At 45.9% G+C, this 18,241-nt stretch overlaps 1 protein-coding gene across 2 annotated transcripts in view; it reads right to left on the bottom strand.

Moving 5' to 3' along the window:
• Positions 1–18,241, bottom strand: part of LOC139308696 (uncharacterized) — a 73,588-nt gene that overhangs the window by 42,289 nt on the left and 13,058 nt on the right. Inside the window, exons 3-4 of one of the 2 annotated variants that reach the window (XM_070932451.1) lie at positions 16,100–16,590; positions 12,952–13,104 (exon numbers count right to left, since the gene is read on the bottom strand). In XM_070932451.1, coding sequence (XP_070788552.1) covers positions 12,952–13,104; positions 16,100–16,590 — 644 coding nt within the window. The remainder of the gene's footprint in view (positions 1–12,951; positions 13,105–16,099; positions 16,591–18,241) is intronic. The other variant, XM_070932452.1, reaches the window with a different exon arrangement.

Genomic DNA, 18,241 nt, shown 5'->3' with positions numbered 1-18,241 from the left:
CCTCTGCGTTGAGTCCAAGATCTACATTCCGCCATACACCACTCTGCCACACCTCCATTCCACTCTGCTGCAATTAACCACACCCTGGTTAATTGTGCATGACTAGCACCGGATGAGAGCAAACTTCCAGTTGCTGCAGTGGAGATACATTTGGCAGGGATCCAAAATATTTAATGTTCATCATAAGGGACACTAAAATAGGATCACCTGAGGCTGATCATAAGGCAATTAGTTAAGCATAATCTCGCATAAAGTAAAAATATTTTATTATTATACTGTATTAATTCATACAGTATACAGGCTAGATGGTTCTGCCCCAGGCGCCTGATGGATCCTGATGGGTTCCAGATGGAGCTTAGGCCATTCCCTGAGGCTCTGACTCACGGCTCGGCTGAAGAATTGGTGGCAGCTTGGGATAGGGCAGCTGCTGATGCTTTGGACCGAGTCATGCCTTTGCGGCCTCTGACCCGTCGCCGAGTTTACCTGGCTCTTTGGTTCTCCGAGGAGCTGAGGGAGATGAAGCGCCGGAGAAGACACCTGGAGAGCAGTTGGAGGTCTAGCCGTTCCGAATCTGAACGAACACTGGTAAGATCTCATATTAAGACTTACCTAGTGGCGATAAAAGCGGCAAAATGTAACTATTTTTCCGCTCTTATCGCCCTGTTTAGGGTGACCCGCTCCCTCCTCCATCTGGGAGCACGGGAGAATCCCTTACAGGGTTGGGCTGAGGATTTTGTCCAGTATCTGCACGATAAAATCACTCAGATTCGGGAAGGCTTGGTCTCTGACTGGGTAGGTACAGATGGGATGATGGAGTCCAGTCTTGAGAATGTCATTTGGGAAAAGTTAGATCCTGTCGCTCCCGAGGATGTGGACAGGATACTGGGACAGCTGAACGCGACCACATGTTTATTGGACCTGTGTCCCTCCTGGTTGGTGCTGGCCTCCTGGGAGGTTACGCGAGGCTGACTTCTTTGAGTGAGGGTGTCTTGCCGTCCGCCTTGAAAGAGGTGATGGTGAGGCCCCTCCTCAAGAAGCCCTCTCTGGATCCGGCTGTTTTGGCTAACTATCGTCCAGTCTCCAATCTTCGCTTTGTGGCGAAGGTTGTTGAGAGTGTGGTGGCGTGACAGCTTCCTCGGTACCTGGATGAAGCTGTCTATCTAGATCTGCTCCAGTCCGGCTTCAGGCCTGGGCACAGCATGGAAACGGCATTGGTCGCGTTGGTGGATTATCTCTGGAGGGCTCGGGATAGGGGTTGTTTCTCTATCCTGGTCCTGTTAGATCTCTCAGCGGCTTTTGATACCATCGACCATGGTATCATGCTGCGCCGGTTAGAGGGGTTGGGGGTGGGGGCACTGTCCTACGGTGGTTCTCCTCCTATCTCTCTTACCGGTCGCAGTCGGTGTTGGCAGGGGAGCAGAGGTCGACCCCGAGGCGCCTTGTTTTTGGGGTGCCGCAGGGGTCGGTCCTCTCACCCCTTCTGTTCAACATATATGTGAAGCCGCTGGGTGAGATCATCCGTGATTTTGGGGTGGAGTTCCATCAGTACGCTGATGATACTCAGCTGTATATCTCCACCCCAGGCCATCCCAACGATGCCCTTGAAGTGATGTCCCGGTGCCTGGAGGCTGTGCGGGTCTGGATGGGAAGAAACAGGCTTCGACTCAACCCTTCCAAGACCAAGTGGCTGTGGCTTCCGGCGTCCCGATATAGCCAGATGGTGCCATCACTGGCTATTGGGGGTGAGTTACTGGCCCCCTCGGAGAGGGCTCGCAACTTGGGCATCCTCCTGGATGCACGGCTGTCTTTAGAAGAGCATATGATGGCCGTGGCCAGGGAGGCTTTTCATCAAGTTCGCTGATTCGCCAGTTGTGTCCTCTTCTGGATCGGGACTCCTTACGCACAGTCACTCAGGTTCTCGTCACTTCCTGCCTGGACCACTGCAATGCTCTATACATGGGGCTCCCCTTGAGGAGCACCCGGAGGCTCCAACTGGTGCAGAATGTGGCCACGCAGGGGATTATGGGAGCGATGGGCCGCTCCCATGTGACACCCCTCCTGCGCAAGCTGCATTGGCTCCCGGTAGTCTTCCGGGTGCACTTCAAGATGTTGGTTACCACCTTTAAAGCGCTCCATGGCACAGGGCCTGGATACTTACGGGACCGCCTTCTGCCACCGATAGCCTCACACCGGCCAGTACGCTGTCACAGAGAGGGACTCCTCAGGGTGCCGTCAGCCAGGCAATGTCGGCTGGCAACCCCCAGGGAGAGGGCCTTCTCTGTGGCAGCACCTGCCCTCTGGAACAACCTGCCCCCGGAGATACGTAGGATACCAGATCTCCATGCCTTTCGCCATGCCCTCAAAAACTTTTCTATTTCACCAAGCTGGGCTGGCGTAACCCCTCCCCCCCCTTAGATATTTTAATTGTAACAGATTTTAGTTGGGATATTTTAAATCTGGGCCAAAATTTGTTTAATTCTTTTAATAATTTTAAATTTTGTATTGGATGTTTTTTATTCTTGGCTGTTCACCGCCCTGAATCCAGCAGGAGAAGGGCGGTATAAAAATTTAATAAAATAAAAATAAATAAATAAATAAATAAATAAATAAATAAATAAATAAATATCAATCTATTGTGGCATGAAGGCCTCTTCACTGAATATTATGAACCGCATTCATAATGATGATGCAGATTGATAAAGGTTTTTTGACTTGACAGCTCAGGATTGAGAAAATATGACAGGCCCAAAATTACACAGCTGGTTGTCATGCTTAAGGGATGACTAGATCCTACTTCAGCTCCTTAACCATTATGCCACACTAGCTCTCATTCATATTCATTCACACACACGTTTGAAGCAACAGCAGGACCACATAAGAGAGACAATAGCTGGAAAGCATTATAAAAGATTCTAAAACATAAAATGCTTTAAAAACATTTAAAGAACTTTGATAATTTTAGTATAACATTAATTCTTATGAGAATTAACTGCAAGAGCTCTTCCTATCGTATTCTTTAAATTACAGGAAACAGAACAGCAGTTGGAAGAGACTTGGAGATCTAATATCATTTCAGACAAATGGTTGTCCAAACTCTTCTTAAAAAGCTCCAGTGACGGAGCAAAGCCATTTCACTGATTAATTGTTCTCATTGTCAGGAAATTTCTCCTTAATTCTAGGTTAGATCTCTCTTTGATAAGTTTCCATTCGTTACTTCTTGTCTTACTCTCAGGTACTTTAGAGAATACATTGTCTCCCTCTTTGTGAAAGTCTCTCAAATATTGGAACACTGCTAACATGTCACCTGTAGTCCTTCTTTTCGTTAAACTAGGCATACCCAATTCCTGCAACTGTTCATCATATGTTTCAGCCTCCAGTCTCTTATCATCTTTCTTAATCATGTTTCTCTTCGCTACACTTTCCAAAGTCTCATCATCCTTTTTTGTAGCGTGGTGACCAAACTGGTCACAGTATTCCAAGAATGGTCTTACCAAGGCAGTATATTAGTATTAATACTTCACTTGATCTTGATACCATTCCTCTGTTGATGCAGCCTAGGACTGCATTGACTTTTTTGGCAACTGCAGCACACTGCTGACTCATATTTAAGTGTTTGTCTACTAAGATTCCCAGTCAGTTATTACTGTTGAGCCAGATACAAAATTGGAGACAAGTAACTTTGTGACATACACATTTTTGAACTATCCACAGAAAATCCTGACCACTGATTTAAAAGGTTGGGATTCACACAGTAGTAGGGTTCCACTTACCTTCCCTACCGGTTTGGAACTGTGAGAGTGTGCTTGCTTCACTCGCGCGCAGCGCTTTTGCACATGTGCAGAACCTTCTGCACATGCACAGATCATCCGTGATGATGTCCGGGCAGGTGGGCGAAGCCTCCCGCCACCGCCACTACTGCTTCACCACTGGATTCACAACAGTTGCAATTAAAAAAATTCTAGCAGACATTAGATTGCCTAATGCTATCTTAGTCACAATTAAAAATAATATAATTACATAGGTTCAGTCAGAATGAGCCTAATAATTGCAAGCAAAAATACTAACAATACTTCTCTGTGTGCAGTAACTGCATAACTCAGCACCATCCATGATGTATTTTTTTGCTTATTGTTGAGTGGGAGGGGTGTTCACATGTCATCTCTACTTTAAGTAAAGAGCTTAACGCTTCTCTGTAAAATAAGCTCAGTTTCCAGTTTATTACAGTATTGCAAAAGATTACACATTTAGCAAAATGTAAGTAAGACTCTTGCAGAGACTTCAGCTTTTTTGAGAGAAGATTGAACTTGATGCCGATCAGTCACTCAACAGTATGGCTGCTGCCAAATACTTGAGGAAATCCCTCCCATCCTACACATAATGCCTGCCAAAACTTTTACCTCTAAAGATAATGAGTCCATTCATTAAATATATACCCCTCCAAACCTAACACCTGAGGACTTCTAAAGAAGTAATTTAGCCTATAAAATATTAAATCAGAATCAGTTTTCCAGTACAAACTAGGCTAAACAAATGCCACAAACAACACATTTCAGATAGTTTTGAAGGGCCTTGGTGGCACAGCAGACTAAAGCACTGTTAAGTAATACCAGCTGCCTGCAATTACTGCAAGTTCAAATCTCACCAGGCTCAAGGCTGACTCAGCCTTCCATCCTTTCAAGGTAGGTAAAATGAGAACCCGGTTTGTGGGGGCAATAAGATGACTTTGTATATATAAAAAAAAAAAAGAACACCGCTTGGGGAGGGCCGAAAGCCCTACTAAACAGGTATATACAAAAGTATGAAGGCTATTGCTTAATGCATTGTAAGCCACCCTGAGTCTCTGGAAAAGGGCGGCATATAAATCGAACCAATAAATAAATACAATAAATAAATTTTTCTACTTTAAGATATCAGATCACTTGATCTTATAGGCCTCTTTTGGAAATAAACTCATTTTCACTAGAAAGTTGGTAGCCAAAAGAAATACTGCACTTATAGTGAGTTGGCAGAACCAAAGTATATTTTTAACAACATCCCAACGTATGGTACATGAGTTGCTATATATACGGTAATGTCTGCATTCGCAACAAGCTGCAGTTCTATATCAAACATGGGTCAATATTACATAAAACCATGTTTAAAGCTTGAACATTTAGAAACCCTCCAAATTAAAGAAATGCCCATGGAATCTCAACTATACTTAACTTTGGAGGTCAATGCAGTGCTTGAGAAGGGGTCTTGTTTTGTTTCCTATAGGTATTAGGTACCAATTAAAATATAACTCTTATGCCCACCTTCCCAAATAGAGATCTGTATGGTGTCATAGAGATGTTTTGGGACAATTACTGGTACTGCCTGCACCAGTTTGGAATCCTGGTAATTGTACTTCTAATACAACTGGAAGAGACCTGCTTGACAAAGGCAGGTATAGGTAAAATATGGTCCGGATATATCATTTTTGTCTATATTTCATTTTTCAGAAGCAAAGTATATTTTTCCCATTCTGGTGTCTCTTAGGTGAGTTGAGAATACAATTTCCCAAATTCCCAGTCACCATGGCCATTGCTGTCACAGAAACCATGAATGGAAGATGAACATACATTCAAGACAAATCCCATGCACTGCATAGTATGAATTTATTATAAAAGCATTAATCCTAGAAATTTCCCAAGAATGCTTGGGTGGTGTTGCCTCCAGACAAGTCGATGCCTCCTTAAAATGAAATATTAGCTTGTATTGTATGGAGGAAGCGTATTCACCAGTGCTGCTGGCCTAGATGGTTAGAAAAATTAGGAGAGAAGATAAGACCTCTTCGAAAGCATTCATTCATTTACGCCATAAAGCAACCTAGAATCATTTCTGAAACTATCAAGATACCCTATTGTCTAGTTGTATTCCTTGTAGTTTTAAGAAGTAAATAACATTCTGCCAGGCCTTTGAGCACTCTGAATCTATCCCAAGCTTCTGCAGAAACTGACATACAAGCAGCCAGAAGAATGGCTGTATTGTTTACATGACTTAACAAGAAACACAGTGTGTAGCAGCCTGACTGAATTATAGAGCAAGCAGGAGACTGCTCACACCCCAGAAGTACTTAGGGCACCACTTTAGCACCCCACGGGTGCCGAAGTAAGGACAACAAAGACCAACAATGTGACCTTTTATTTTGGATATCAGCCAAACAATGGACCAACTGTAATAATTTCATACCAGGCTATGGAGCACAGAGTCAAAATGATGAATGAAAACTCTGGGGAAAGTTCCATGACCTGGTCAATTCCAATTAAAACAAATTAATCAACAATCCTAGTGGATTTAGTCTCACATTTCCAACTACATAATACTGCTATAACTCAAGGCAGAGGTTTCTGAAACTCAGCAATGATGGAGGTCATCAAATAAATTTAGGTGGAAGAAACATGTTTTATAGGCTGTCATATGTAAAGCAGGATGCTGTCAGTTCTCGCTCACTTTCTACCTGAACTAGCACTTGTGTGGACAAAGAAATAGTGTGGTCTGGCTAGGTGTGCTCTTCTCTGCACCTGCTCAGTTGCTTGTTCCAGCACTTTGTTCACAGCCCTTTCCTTCACCAACTATAGAAATAAGGCCAAATGCTGTTTTGACAGCTGAGAAGGTGGAGAAATTCATTTTCTCTTGCCAGGAAGGACTCCTCTCTTTTCCTGGTTTGGTTGGTTGGCTGGACATACATTTGAGCCATAAAAGGATGAAGTGAAGTAGCAAGAAGGGAGAGAGAGCTGTGAGAATAAAAGAAATACTCAATTTATCTCATGCCCACCCCATCACATGTGGCTGGAGATTCCCTTTGTAACAAATTGACAGCATACTCCTTCCCATATCATCTCAGCTAAGATTAAGCCTGGTTTACAAACAAAGAAGAATCAGATGTAAACTCAACCAACTGTATGACCTATAGTAATTGCAAATGGAAATATTTTCTAATATTTCTTCTCATAAATACATACAAGAGCAGCAGAGATTGGACGTTGGTCTTACCTGATACGTCCTTTCTCGATCAGAAAAAAACAGCAGTCAGACTGGGGAAGACTCCCTCTATGCAACATGGTCCGAGTCTGGCAAATTTGCATAACTCCGCTCTCCTGGCGAGGGCACTGGCGCAGACTGACGTGTCTTCCTGTAACGATAAAGAATTAATATCCAACCCACCCCCCCCCAGCCAACCCTGAGGGCCGGAAGCAAGGGTGGGGCTAACTGTTGTTTCTTTCTGATCGAGAAAGGACGTATCAGGTAAGACCAACGTCCATTCTCCGAAGGAAAGAAACGGCAGTCAGACTGGGGACATACCAAAGCCGCATGTCCACCAGGGAGGGAAACCCCAGCCCGAAGGCTCTAGGAGTGAAGGACTTCCTGTAGAACCCGACGGCCGAAGGCTGTGTACACTGACGCAAAGGAATCCACACGGTAGTGTTGGATGAAGGGGGAAATAGATGTCCACATAGCTGCCCGGGGCTTGGGTAGCCCACGCAGCTGACGTGGCCGCAATCCTGGTCGAATGTGCTGTGATATTGCGAGGCACAGGAAGTTTCTGCTGCAGGTAAGCTATAGCTATGGTGGCTCTAATCCAGTGGCCGAGAGTAGCGCTCTTAACTTTGGAGCCAATAGATTCCGGCTGAAATGAAATGAAGAGAGCCTCCGTCTTTCGGATAAAAGCGGTTCTGGCAATATAAATCTTCAGGGCCCTGCGGACATCAAGGGAATGCAAGGAGCGTTCTAAGCTATGGACAGGGTGCGGGCAAAAGTCCGGGAGGACGAGTTCCTGTGCCCGATGGAATACCGAATTGATCTTTGGAAGGAACGCCGGATCTAGGCGAAGAACCACCCTGTCGTTGTGGAATATTCAGAGGTCACTGCGGATCAAGAGAGCCGCTAACTCTGATATCCGACGAGCCAAATTAATGGCGATGAGGAACGAAACTTTGAAGGACAAGAAACGGAGGGACACTTGACGGAGAGGTTCAAACAGAGACAAAGTCAGAGCCATGAGCACCTTGTTAAGGTTCCATGTAGGATATCGATGAATAGCAGGCGGGCGGAGGTTGACAGCTCCACACAGAAAATTATGGATCCACGGATGTCGAGACAGAGTCTGGAGAACCACAAGAGAGGACCGATGCAATGGCGGCCATCTGGCGTCGAAGCGTAGTCGGGGCCAACCCGGCCTCGAAACCATCCTGGAGGAAGGAGAGAACCTGGATAACCGAAGCAGACAGAGGATTCACGGAGGAACACCCACACCAGTCGGAGAAGGAGTGCCATGTCGCCTCATAAATACGGGTAGTGGAAGGGCGACGAGTGGCTTGGATAGTTGAAATAACCCGTGAGGGGATGTTAGCTGATGTTAAGATGAGCTGCTCAGTCTCCAGACAGTTAGTTGGAGCCATGAGGGATCTGGATGTTGAAGGGATCCCTGTGTCAGTTCGATCCTGGAATCCTGATGGCCTGAAGCAGGAGAGGGGAGAGACTCCATTCCCTGTGGTCCAACTGAGTGCGGCTCAGAGTGTCCACCTGAACGTTCTCTGCCCCGGAGATGTGGTCCACTTTGATGGAGGAAAGATGGGCTTCGGCCCAACGGCCGAGAACAGCTTCCGCCAGAAGAGACCTGGAGCAGGTGCCCTCCATCTTGTTGATGTGGGCTTTCATGGACATGTTGTCTGTCAGGACGAGAATATCCCTGCCCTCCACCTGAGTCCAGAAATGGATGAGGACCAAGCGAACTGCCCGCAGTTCCAGGTAGTTGATGTTTCGCTGACGGTCCTGAATGGACCATTGACCCTGCGTCATGAGGTTTTGCAGATGGGCCCCCCAACCCATCAGGCTGGCGTCTGTCATTAGGACAAGACGACAAGGTTCCCTGTAATTGCTGCCCTTGGAGATAGCATCCGAAGTCCATCACCTGAGCGAAGAGACGACCAGGTGAGGCAGCTGGAGTCGGCACAGCGAGGAGCTTTGGCCGGAATGCTGGTGGGGCAGCAGGAGCCACTGCAGTTCCCTGCAGTGCAAGCAAGACCAGGGAACAATGCCGAATGTGGAAACCATTTTGCCTAACAGGCAAGATAGCTTCAAAATAGAGGCAGAACCCTCCGAGATACATAGGCTGGCTAAGGCTCTTAGACTGGCCTGGCGGTCCGGGGAAAGAAAAACCTGAGAAGAAATGGTGTCAATGGAGGCCCCCAAATGAATTATGCGAGTGGATGGGGTGAGGTGGCTTTTGGGCCAGTTAACTGAAAACCCATGAGTCTGAAGAAGAGACAGTACAGTAGAGAGATCTCTATAAGCAGAAGAGAATGAGGAAGAAAGGAGAAGGATGTCATCTAAGTAAAACTGAAGCCTGATTGGAATGGTGCGAATGTGGCCTATTAGAGCGGCCATGATTTTAGTAAAGACCCTAGGGGCCGAGGACAGGCCAAAGGGTAAGGCTCTGTACTGAAAATGGGCACCCAGGAAGTGAAAGCGGAGAAATTGGCAGTGGGAAGGGTGAATAGGGATATGGAGGTAGGCCCCGTAAAGTCAATGGAAGATAGGTAGTCCCCAGGGCGAAGGCACTCCAAAATGGAGAAAAGGGTGTGCATCTTGAACCGGCGGTATATTATGTAGCAGTTCAAGGCTTTGAGGTCCAAAATGGCCCTCCAGCCACCCAAGGATTTGGGCACAATAAAGAGGCGTGAGTAGAACCCACAATCCCATTGATCGGGAGGCACCCTCTGTACTGCCCTGATGGTGAGAAGATGGTCGATAGCAGAGGAAACGAGAGCCTATTTAACAGGATCACGGGAAGTGGGACAGGAGAGGAAACGAGGGGGAGGGTTGGTGAGAAATTCCAATAAAAGACCAGATTTCAGAGTGGATAAAACCCAAGAATCAGTTACAGAAGACCGCCATTGGTCATAAAAAAAGGCCAACCGGCCCCCTATAGGGAGAGCCTGAAGAGATCTATCTGCCTCTACGGGAGAAGCGCCCCCTTCCTCCCCGAAAGGAACGTCTGGGCGGGAACCTGCCCCCTGATCTGACCTGAGAGTCAAACTGCTGTGACCTGGGTGGGGCTGGGCATTGGTAACGGGACTGGATAGAGTTGGAGTCGGAGGCTCGAAAGGACTGGGTCCGAGGGTAAGGTGAGTAGCGAGTGTCTGATCGTCGGTGCTGTGAAGGAAGGATCTTGCGCCGGTCCCTTGTCTCAATCAGAAGAGGCTCCGGGGGGGGGGACCAAACAGGCTGCCAGGTGAGTAAAGGGCAGAGGCTAGCTGCCACTTGCTGCGCATGTCCGCTTGCCAGCTCCTGAGCCACAGGAGACGACGCGTAGCCACAAAGGAACCCAGGGCTTTGGCAGCAAATCTGGTGGCATTTAGCGTAGCATCAGCAGAATACTCTAGTGCTGCTGTGATCTTATTGATGTCCTGTTGAGCTCTGATGTCAGAATGAGATAGGCGGTCTTGATGCTGCTTTAGCCAGAGAAGGGCAGCGCGATTGAAGAAAGATGCTGAAGAGGAAGCCCTGATGGACCAGACTGCGGCCAGATGACCTTTAACCAGAGTTTTCTCAGCCCACTTATCTTCTGGCCAAAGGGAATCTTCCGGAGGGCCCACTGGATGGCCCAGATTGGCCAAGGCCACAATTGGGGGATCAACGGTAGAAGGTTGAAGAAGATCGACATGGTGCTTGTAGAGTTATAGAGATGCTTGTCTAGGTTGTTGGGGCTGGGCCCCGCACCAGGGAGAGACCACTGTCGACGAAGAACGTCTAGGAAGAGTTTGGGAGCTGGAATGGTCTCAGGTGCCACCGTTGGTTCCGCAAATAAAGCTGACGCCAGATCCAAGGCAGGAAGGGGAACGTCAGCAGGGGGGACCTCCCCCAAATGGGTGGTAGTAATAGCTTTAAAAAAGCAGAGAATGGAACATTTCAGGACAAAAAAGACCTATGAATGGAGACTGATCGGGAAGCAAGCCTTCATCTTCTGAGAGAGCCGAGTCCACTGTGTCCAGAGCATCATCCGGTTCCGGAACAGAAGCCTGTTCCCCAGAGCATACTTAATCCCTCTGTTCATGATCGGAGGCCTGGTCATCCACTGTTCTACACTGGGAAGGCTGAGCAGGCACCTGAGAACCCGTTAATAATCCCACTGGGCAAAGCCCTCCCGAATGGCCCTGGTTAAAAGGACTTCAAATGCCTTAGGCAGCTGGAGAGTAGCCACCTGGGGAGGAGGATCCAGCGGGGCGGGGCCTGGTGAAGAGGCGGGAGATGATGGTGCCTCTGAGCCTGTTTGAAATAAGGGTTCCTTTCCTGGAGGTGGAACCGGGCCCGCCGGGACAATCCGGGGAGAGCTCCCTGACACTGCAGGCATTGTCCTGGGCTATGGATCCAGAACGTGAAGGAGGCCACAAAGGAGAAGGAGGAGGAAGAGGAGGAGCAGAGGCTGTAGCATGTAGAGAGGCCTTAGAAAAAGCCTTTTCTATCGCCTTATGGCGACGCTGCTCCTCCCTGGACAAGGTGGGCACGGCTGAGGAAGAGGAAGCCTTACTGGCCTTAGCCCTCTTTGCTGGAGGAGAATGCCCAGAAGCCCCTTCCGATGGACCTGAGGGGCAACGTCTGTGGCCAGCGGAGGCCGCTAGCTGGCCTTTATGTCCCTTAGTGTTCCGCCATTTCAGGGGAAGAAACCGAGAACAAAATGGCCACCAAGTTAAAAGCGCACCTAAAAATGGCCGCCGAAGTGAAGGAGACTCACAAGCCCAAAGCTCCTGCTCCTGAAACAGCTGCCCGTAAGTCCTCTTTTGACCTCCGTTCCACCTGTAGAAGTTCCACCAGTCGAGCGGATTCGTAATCGCTAGCTCAAGGCTATTACTGCGATAAAGAGATCGGCGAGGGAGGCTCCAGCCGATATGAAGAGCTGCTAGGCTAAATGCCGTTACAACGCAGCGCGGCTCGTTTGAGGCAATCGGAGGCGAGATAACAGTCAAAGTGCCGCAGGAGAATGAAAAAACTGTCAGCCGACAGAATCCAAGCCGGAGCCCCGGCTAGCGGCAGAATAAGCGATCCAATTGAGACTCGGAGGAAAAAGGACCTTTTAAAGGCAAAATCCACTGGAAAAGCTGGAAGACACGTCTATCCAGCATAGACCGAGTCGAAACACTGGGCCAGGAGGGCGGAGTTATGCAAATTTGCCAGACTTGGTCCATGCTGCGTAGAGGGAGTCTTCCCCAGTCTGACTGCCGTTTCTTTCCTTCGGAGAATATGAAGAGCAGACTATAGGCTCTTTGTACTCTCTCTCTGTCCATCATGGTTACATTCAGAAATTTGTCATGTAAAGGGTAATCAGCTTCCAGTAGCATATCCTAACTCCTCCCACAACTGCTGTTGGATAACACTTCAACTTCCATAAAATCTGACTTTCGACATCTCCTTCAAATAACAGAAAAGTCTGCTGTTCGGCAAATCAGGCCTGGCAATTTATGCAAATTGGCATAATTTTAGTAAATTTTACATAAATTATATAATACATAAATACATAAAACTGCATAATTAACATACATTTACCAGTTATGTAAATTTGTATTTAATGAACATTTGGATTTAACAGACAGCCCTTTCCCTCAATTATTATTCTCCAATTATTCCCCCTATTAAAATTCTGTTTCTGTACGCAACAACTACGGTAACTAATGAGAAAGACTTGGATTGCAAGGAAAGGAACAAGTGAACCTTAACCTGTCTGAAATTATCCATCTATTTAGACCCAAGATTCTTCAGCCTCCTTTGAAAATGATACAGATCCAACTCCTCACACAAGCTCCTGAATGAAATTATTTCTTCATAATGCTATCCCCTGCTCAAACCTTATGGCCTTGCATCTCAGAAGGGAGAATTCAACAGGGCATATTAAGAAACAAGCCAATATCTGCAGCAGTAGTGGGTTCCACTTACCTTTGCAAGTTTGCTACTTGAGTGCGGCGCTTCTGTGCATGCGCAGAGCATCCGTGATGATGTCTGGGTGGGTGGGCGGAGCCTCCCGCCGCCACCACTACCAGTTTGCCCAAACCAGGGTGAACCGGTAGAAACCCACCACTGATCTGCAGTCTGTAAAAGGGACAGTCCACTGAATGATCTCATTATAGTTTTGGGGACAGAACCACAAATGAACTGGATGTGAAAAGAGGAGAGAGCATACAAGATAGATTCAGATTTGTCTGTACAATGGTATAAAAATTGCAATGGACAAGACTCTATACAGCTCAAGCAAAGAAGATGTATACTACACAAGGTGGATAAAAATCGATGATTTTTTTTAAAAAAAAATCAAAAGAAATCAGATTTTTAAAATTTAAATTGGATTTTTTAAAATTTAAATCAGTTTTTATTTTTATAAAATTTATTTTAATAAAATGCCTTTGGAGTAAATATCTATCTAAAAATAGTTTTCTATTTAAGATTCATTAATAATTTAGTTTATTGAGCATGAAATGGAGCTTAGTTATGTAGCGTGAGGATTTATATTCTGCAATATTGGGACTGTCAGTGAGTCAACAGCAGGTCAGAGGAGGAGCTGCTGCCCGATAGATAATGACAGTTGCTCTTTAAAAATTATGATTTAAAGCGAGTTGATTTAAATCAAGCCTTTTTACTAGTGATTTAAATCATGATTTAAACTGTGATTTAAATTGAGTTGATTTAAATCAAATCCACCCTGATACTACAAGCAAAAGAAGTTAGAATCAATCTAGGACAGGGCTGTCAAACTTGTGGCCCACGGGCCAGATGTGTCATGCGCTGGCCACACCCACACCTAGTTTAGCAAAGGAGGGGGGAGTCATGATATGTTATGTGATCCCGCTGTGATGATGTGAGTTTGACACCCCTGATTTGGGGCATTCCCATTTAGTATCAGTTAACAGGAAGTGAGCAAGACCCTTTCCTCATTGTCTCAAAAGCAGCTTTTATAAATTCCTCTACCATCCTTGAACAACCTCCCCATTGATTTATTTAGATGATGTCTGATGGAGTATTCTGAAGAGTTTAGGATTTCATGTTGATTTCTCATTGTAGATTTGAAATAAGAGAAGCTGAGAGATGCAATTGAGTCAAGGAGTTCTTTCCTTCGTTGAACAAATTTCTAAGGAAAGGGTTTATCGCCTTATCCTCAAAGCCCAATCTTCAGGAAAATAGAATACATGATTCCCTCCCAATAAAGGCATGTGGATAGGTCAAACTCGTAGCCAGAAATACTCTTTTGTTTCTGCTTTTCTCCAGAATATGCTATTTCACTGCTCCTTATCCTCCAAAGGAACACCAAGCATTCATGGTTAAAAAAAGGCTTGAGAAAAGGGGTGAACTGCCACCCTAAGTGTTTCTACTATTACATTCTGCAAAACATGAAATCATGCTGATCCTTTCTTTATTATTACCCATTATTTTAGTTCTACTTCAGTCAATGTGTACGACTGAGTTCAGTTAGTGGGACTTATTCATCAAAAGGAAAGCACTGAGAGTTCAGCAGGTCTTTCTGCTTTGGCATTCAATGCAATCGTTTTGCTTATTGTGAAAAGTCCAGCTTTTCAAGAGCAAACCTCCTGCCATGCCTACAAGAAGATCCAGCTGATTTATGTTTGTTTGGGGGGGAGGGGTTCAAGCAGAATTGCAGCTATCCATTAAAGGGCCATCAAGTATTTGTTTTTGGTTCTTCTTCATCTACTTGCTCTAGAGAGCGACACCAATAACCATAAACTCAAGTGCTCAGTGGAGCCTCTGATGAATTTCTGGAATTCGTTCCCAGAAATCATTCCAAGAAAATCCAGGATTCTAATAGCTTCATTTTTGACAGATGAAACTTTTCTAAATTATGTGTGACGGGTTACAGTATCTAACTCCAATCTTCTATGCATGTATAATGGCTGCAGCTGGTTCGCTCGGCTCTTTCTGACTGCTGGCACCTTAAGCAACCAAAACACTTTGCCTACCACACACAGGCACCCCCATCTGCCTTGTGCCTGACAATACTTCTGAATGGGTACCATGAAAAGAAGAGGCTGCACCCTTGCCAAAGGCCAGACATGACCCTGTTCTTTCTGGGACACAATCACAAAGCCCTCGTTAAAATGCATATGGCTGGCAGCAGGTCCAGGGTGTAATTAGGACATTGTCCAAGGACTATCGAAGGGCTGCAAGGGAGACTATTCAATTCACTGTAGATGTACTTGGTGCCTTGAAACACAAGCCAAGCCATTTCAGCCCAATTATTTAAAAAAAGAAGTAGAAAAGAAATGAAAAGATGGGAAGGCAGCCAAATGCAAAGAAACACACATACTGACGCAAATACCCCTCTGCAAAAGTACAGGCAGCCTAGCATGACAAGCAAAAGGGGCAGCTGCTTCTTCCAACTCATTACAGCAGGACAATGGCCTCATCTTATGACACGTAAGAGGTATAGAATATGAAGTGTTCTAAAGAAGAAAAAGACTGAAATAAAGAATAGTCTCAGTGGCAGAATAGCAGAGGAATCTGCCTTATCCCACATAAAACATGAAGTTTAAACCATGGTTTGTTGAGCAACCCATACTGGCTGGATTCACATATCATTTTAAGCCAAAACCAAAAGTGAAATCCAGCCACCGTCTCCAGGAGACGGAGAGGTCATCCATATCATTTGCTATACTAACCATTCACTTTGCAATGTTAGACTTTCTAGAAATAAAAGGATTGGGTAGAAATAAAGCTTTTACTCCAGTGTTATGTTCTCATTTTTGAAGGAGAAATGAGAACTGCTCTTAAACCATTATGATATACAGTCAAAAGCAAGAAATTGTGCCCTAGTTTCTAATGAAAACAGAGGCAGATGGAAATCGCTCCAATAACAGATAATTCTTAGAACAGAAACAAGAGGGGCAGAGATCAAGCCGAATGAAAATATTCAAAAGCCAATGGCATAAAAAGCCAAACACTATTCGCCTACCAAGGTTAAAGATAAAAGACTTTGAAAAGTCTAAACAAGTTTGATAGTCATTTTCTATCACAACTTTCCAAGGTCTCTCATGTATATGACTAAATATGAGTATAATTTGATGCAACACCGCCTTACTTGCTGCATTTTTTCCAGATCGAGACTGGGCCTCCCGACTTTGTCACCATAGCCCTGTCGGTGTCGTTTACACGGCATCCCTTGCTCAAAGCTGCCTCCGACGCTTGTAAAAATTATAGGCCGGGATGATGTGGTCCGTACCAAGGACTGCAGTCTCTTAGGAGGTGAGGCACTGAAGAGCACTGGGCTAGGACTGGCACGGAAACCCTCCACAGCTTCGACCACTGGCCGGAAGGATTTGCCACACAAGGTCTTTACTTCCTCATCACTGGAGGAGGTATTACAGCTGTCACTGCAGCAGCCAAGCTTGCTGACCTGAGACCACTTCCGTTTCTCAGCAGCAAATTCACGGGTGATACATTCCAACTCCTCTTCAGAGCTATGGTGGTCCAGCCCAGAAGGAAAATGGCCCCGAACTTTGCAGCACTGATTTTCTTGATTTTGCTGTTGATTGGTTGCCAAGGGAGTCAAGGTGCAATTCCGTCTTCTCTCTGGGAAAATATTTAAAACAGTGATAGAGAAGATCTTAACGCAGCCTTACATAGTGATTAAAAACCACTAGTCCCATTCCCCACTCCTTCTGTCAAATAAGTCTTTCATCCTAGACAGTGGAAGAAGACTAGCAGCAGGCAGGAAAGTTGAGCACTTCTGGAATCATCAGGAAAGTGAATGTCCTTTTATTTGAGAACAACTGGCACACTCACACTGCGAAAGACACTCTATGACCTAGGGTCCACCAAGACCCAATCAGCTACAAACATCTGAAGTTCCTTAGAAATAGAACTCTGTACAGAGGGGGAACCAAGATTAGTTTCTGAGGAGGAGATGGGGACAGTACACATTGAGGATAAATAGAAAAAAGTTGGTTGTGTAAAACCATCATCACAGTATCAATGAAATTTAATGAAAAAAGGCAAGATTTCCATATGCTGGAAGAAAGTAAGAGTAGAATCAGAATCTACTTTTGAGTACTCAAGTAGTAGCTCTGTACAATACAGAACTCATGTTCCACATGTACCTACTGACAAAGTGCTCCCGTACATTCTGACCAGTCTACATGTTCATGGCAGCCAAAATCTTATACAGGTAGTCCTCAAGTTACGAATGTAATGGAGCCTGCCAATTCCATTCGTAACCCAAGGATTCATGGGAGTGAAACTCTTACTTTGAACAGGATCACTCCTCCTTTCGCCCATGCATTCGCTAATCGAATGCGAGGCTCGTTAAATGCGCATGAAGTATTTCAGGGTGGGGAAGTCCATGGGGGGGCCTAGTAATGGAACGGGCCACCTGCTTTGTAGGAGTTTCCGAGGGACTGATCTGGCCCTCCGATGCTCTGTTTGGACCTCTATGGGCCTCCACACACCCCCCGGAAGCTCCGTTTTGGCCTACAATGGGCTGGGGGAGGTCTGTGGAGGCCCGAATGGAGCATCGGAGGGGCGGATTTGTCCCCCAGAAGCTTCATTTCGGCTGACAACCTGCTGGGCGCAGCCCGCGAAGATCCGAACAGAATTGCAGAGGGGCACACATGGCTGAGAGGCTGGAGAGGAGACTGCTTGCTAGATCTTCACAAGGTAAGTGACCCAGCGTAGCAGGTTGGTTGGGTGGGAAAGCAATTGTGGGAAGCATGAGGTCCAAACGGAGCTTCTGAGGGGTGGATTTGCCCCTCAGAAGCTCCATTTTGTCCTGCAACATGCCAGGCGAGGCCTCTGAAGGCCTGAATGGAACATCTGAGGGTGGATCCACCCCTCAAAGCTCCATTTCAGCTGGCAACGTTCAGGACGAATATTGCAGAGCCTCTGCGGTTGTTCGTAAGGGCGAACAATTGCCATGGTGCGGCAAGATTTGTAGTTTCAGGACTTCTTCGCAAACGCTAGGGGCACTTATCACATAACTTTGAATGTTCAGTAAGGGAATGCTCGTAATCCAGGGATTACTTGTATTACTTTAGTATCTTATCAAAAAGAAAAAAAGAAAAAACAACAACGATCCAATCCATATTCATTTGGGTAACATGTAGTGCCAATATAAAATGTGATTAGCTTGATTTAGACTTAATTAATGATATGGGTGAAACCAACTAAAATAACTTGTAGCGCATAGTTAGAATAACAGAGTTGGAAGGGACCTTGGAGGTCATCT

This window comes from Pituophis catenifer, unplaced genomic scaffold, assembly GCF_029215685.1.
Source record: "Pituophis catenifer annectens isolate HBS135680 unplaced genomic scaffold, rPitCat1.0.hap2 SCAF_1, whole genome shotgun sequence".
Taxonomy (NCBI): domain Eukaryota; kingdom Metazoa; phylum Chordata; class Lepidosauria; order Squamata; family Colubridae; genus Pituophis; species Pituophis catenifer.
The sequence above is the reverse complement of the archived record's forward strand: the minus strand, read 5'-3'. Positions and strand labels throughout refer to the sequence as shown.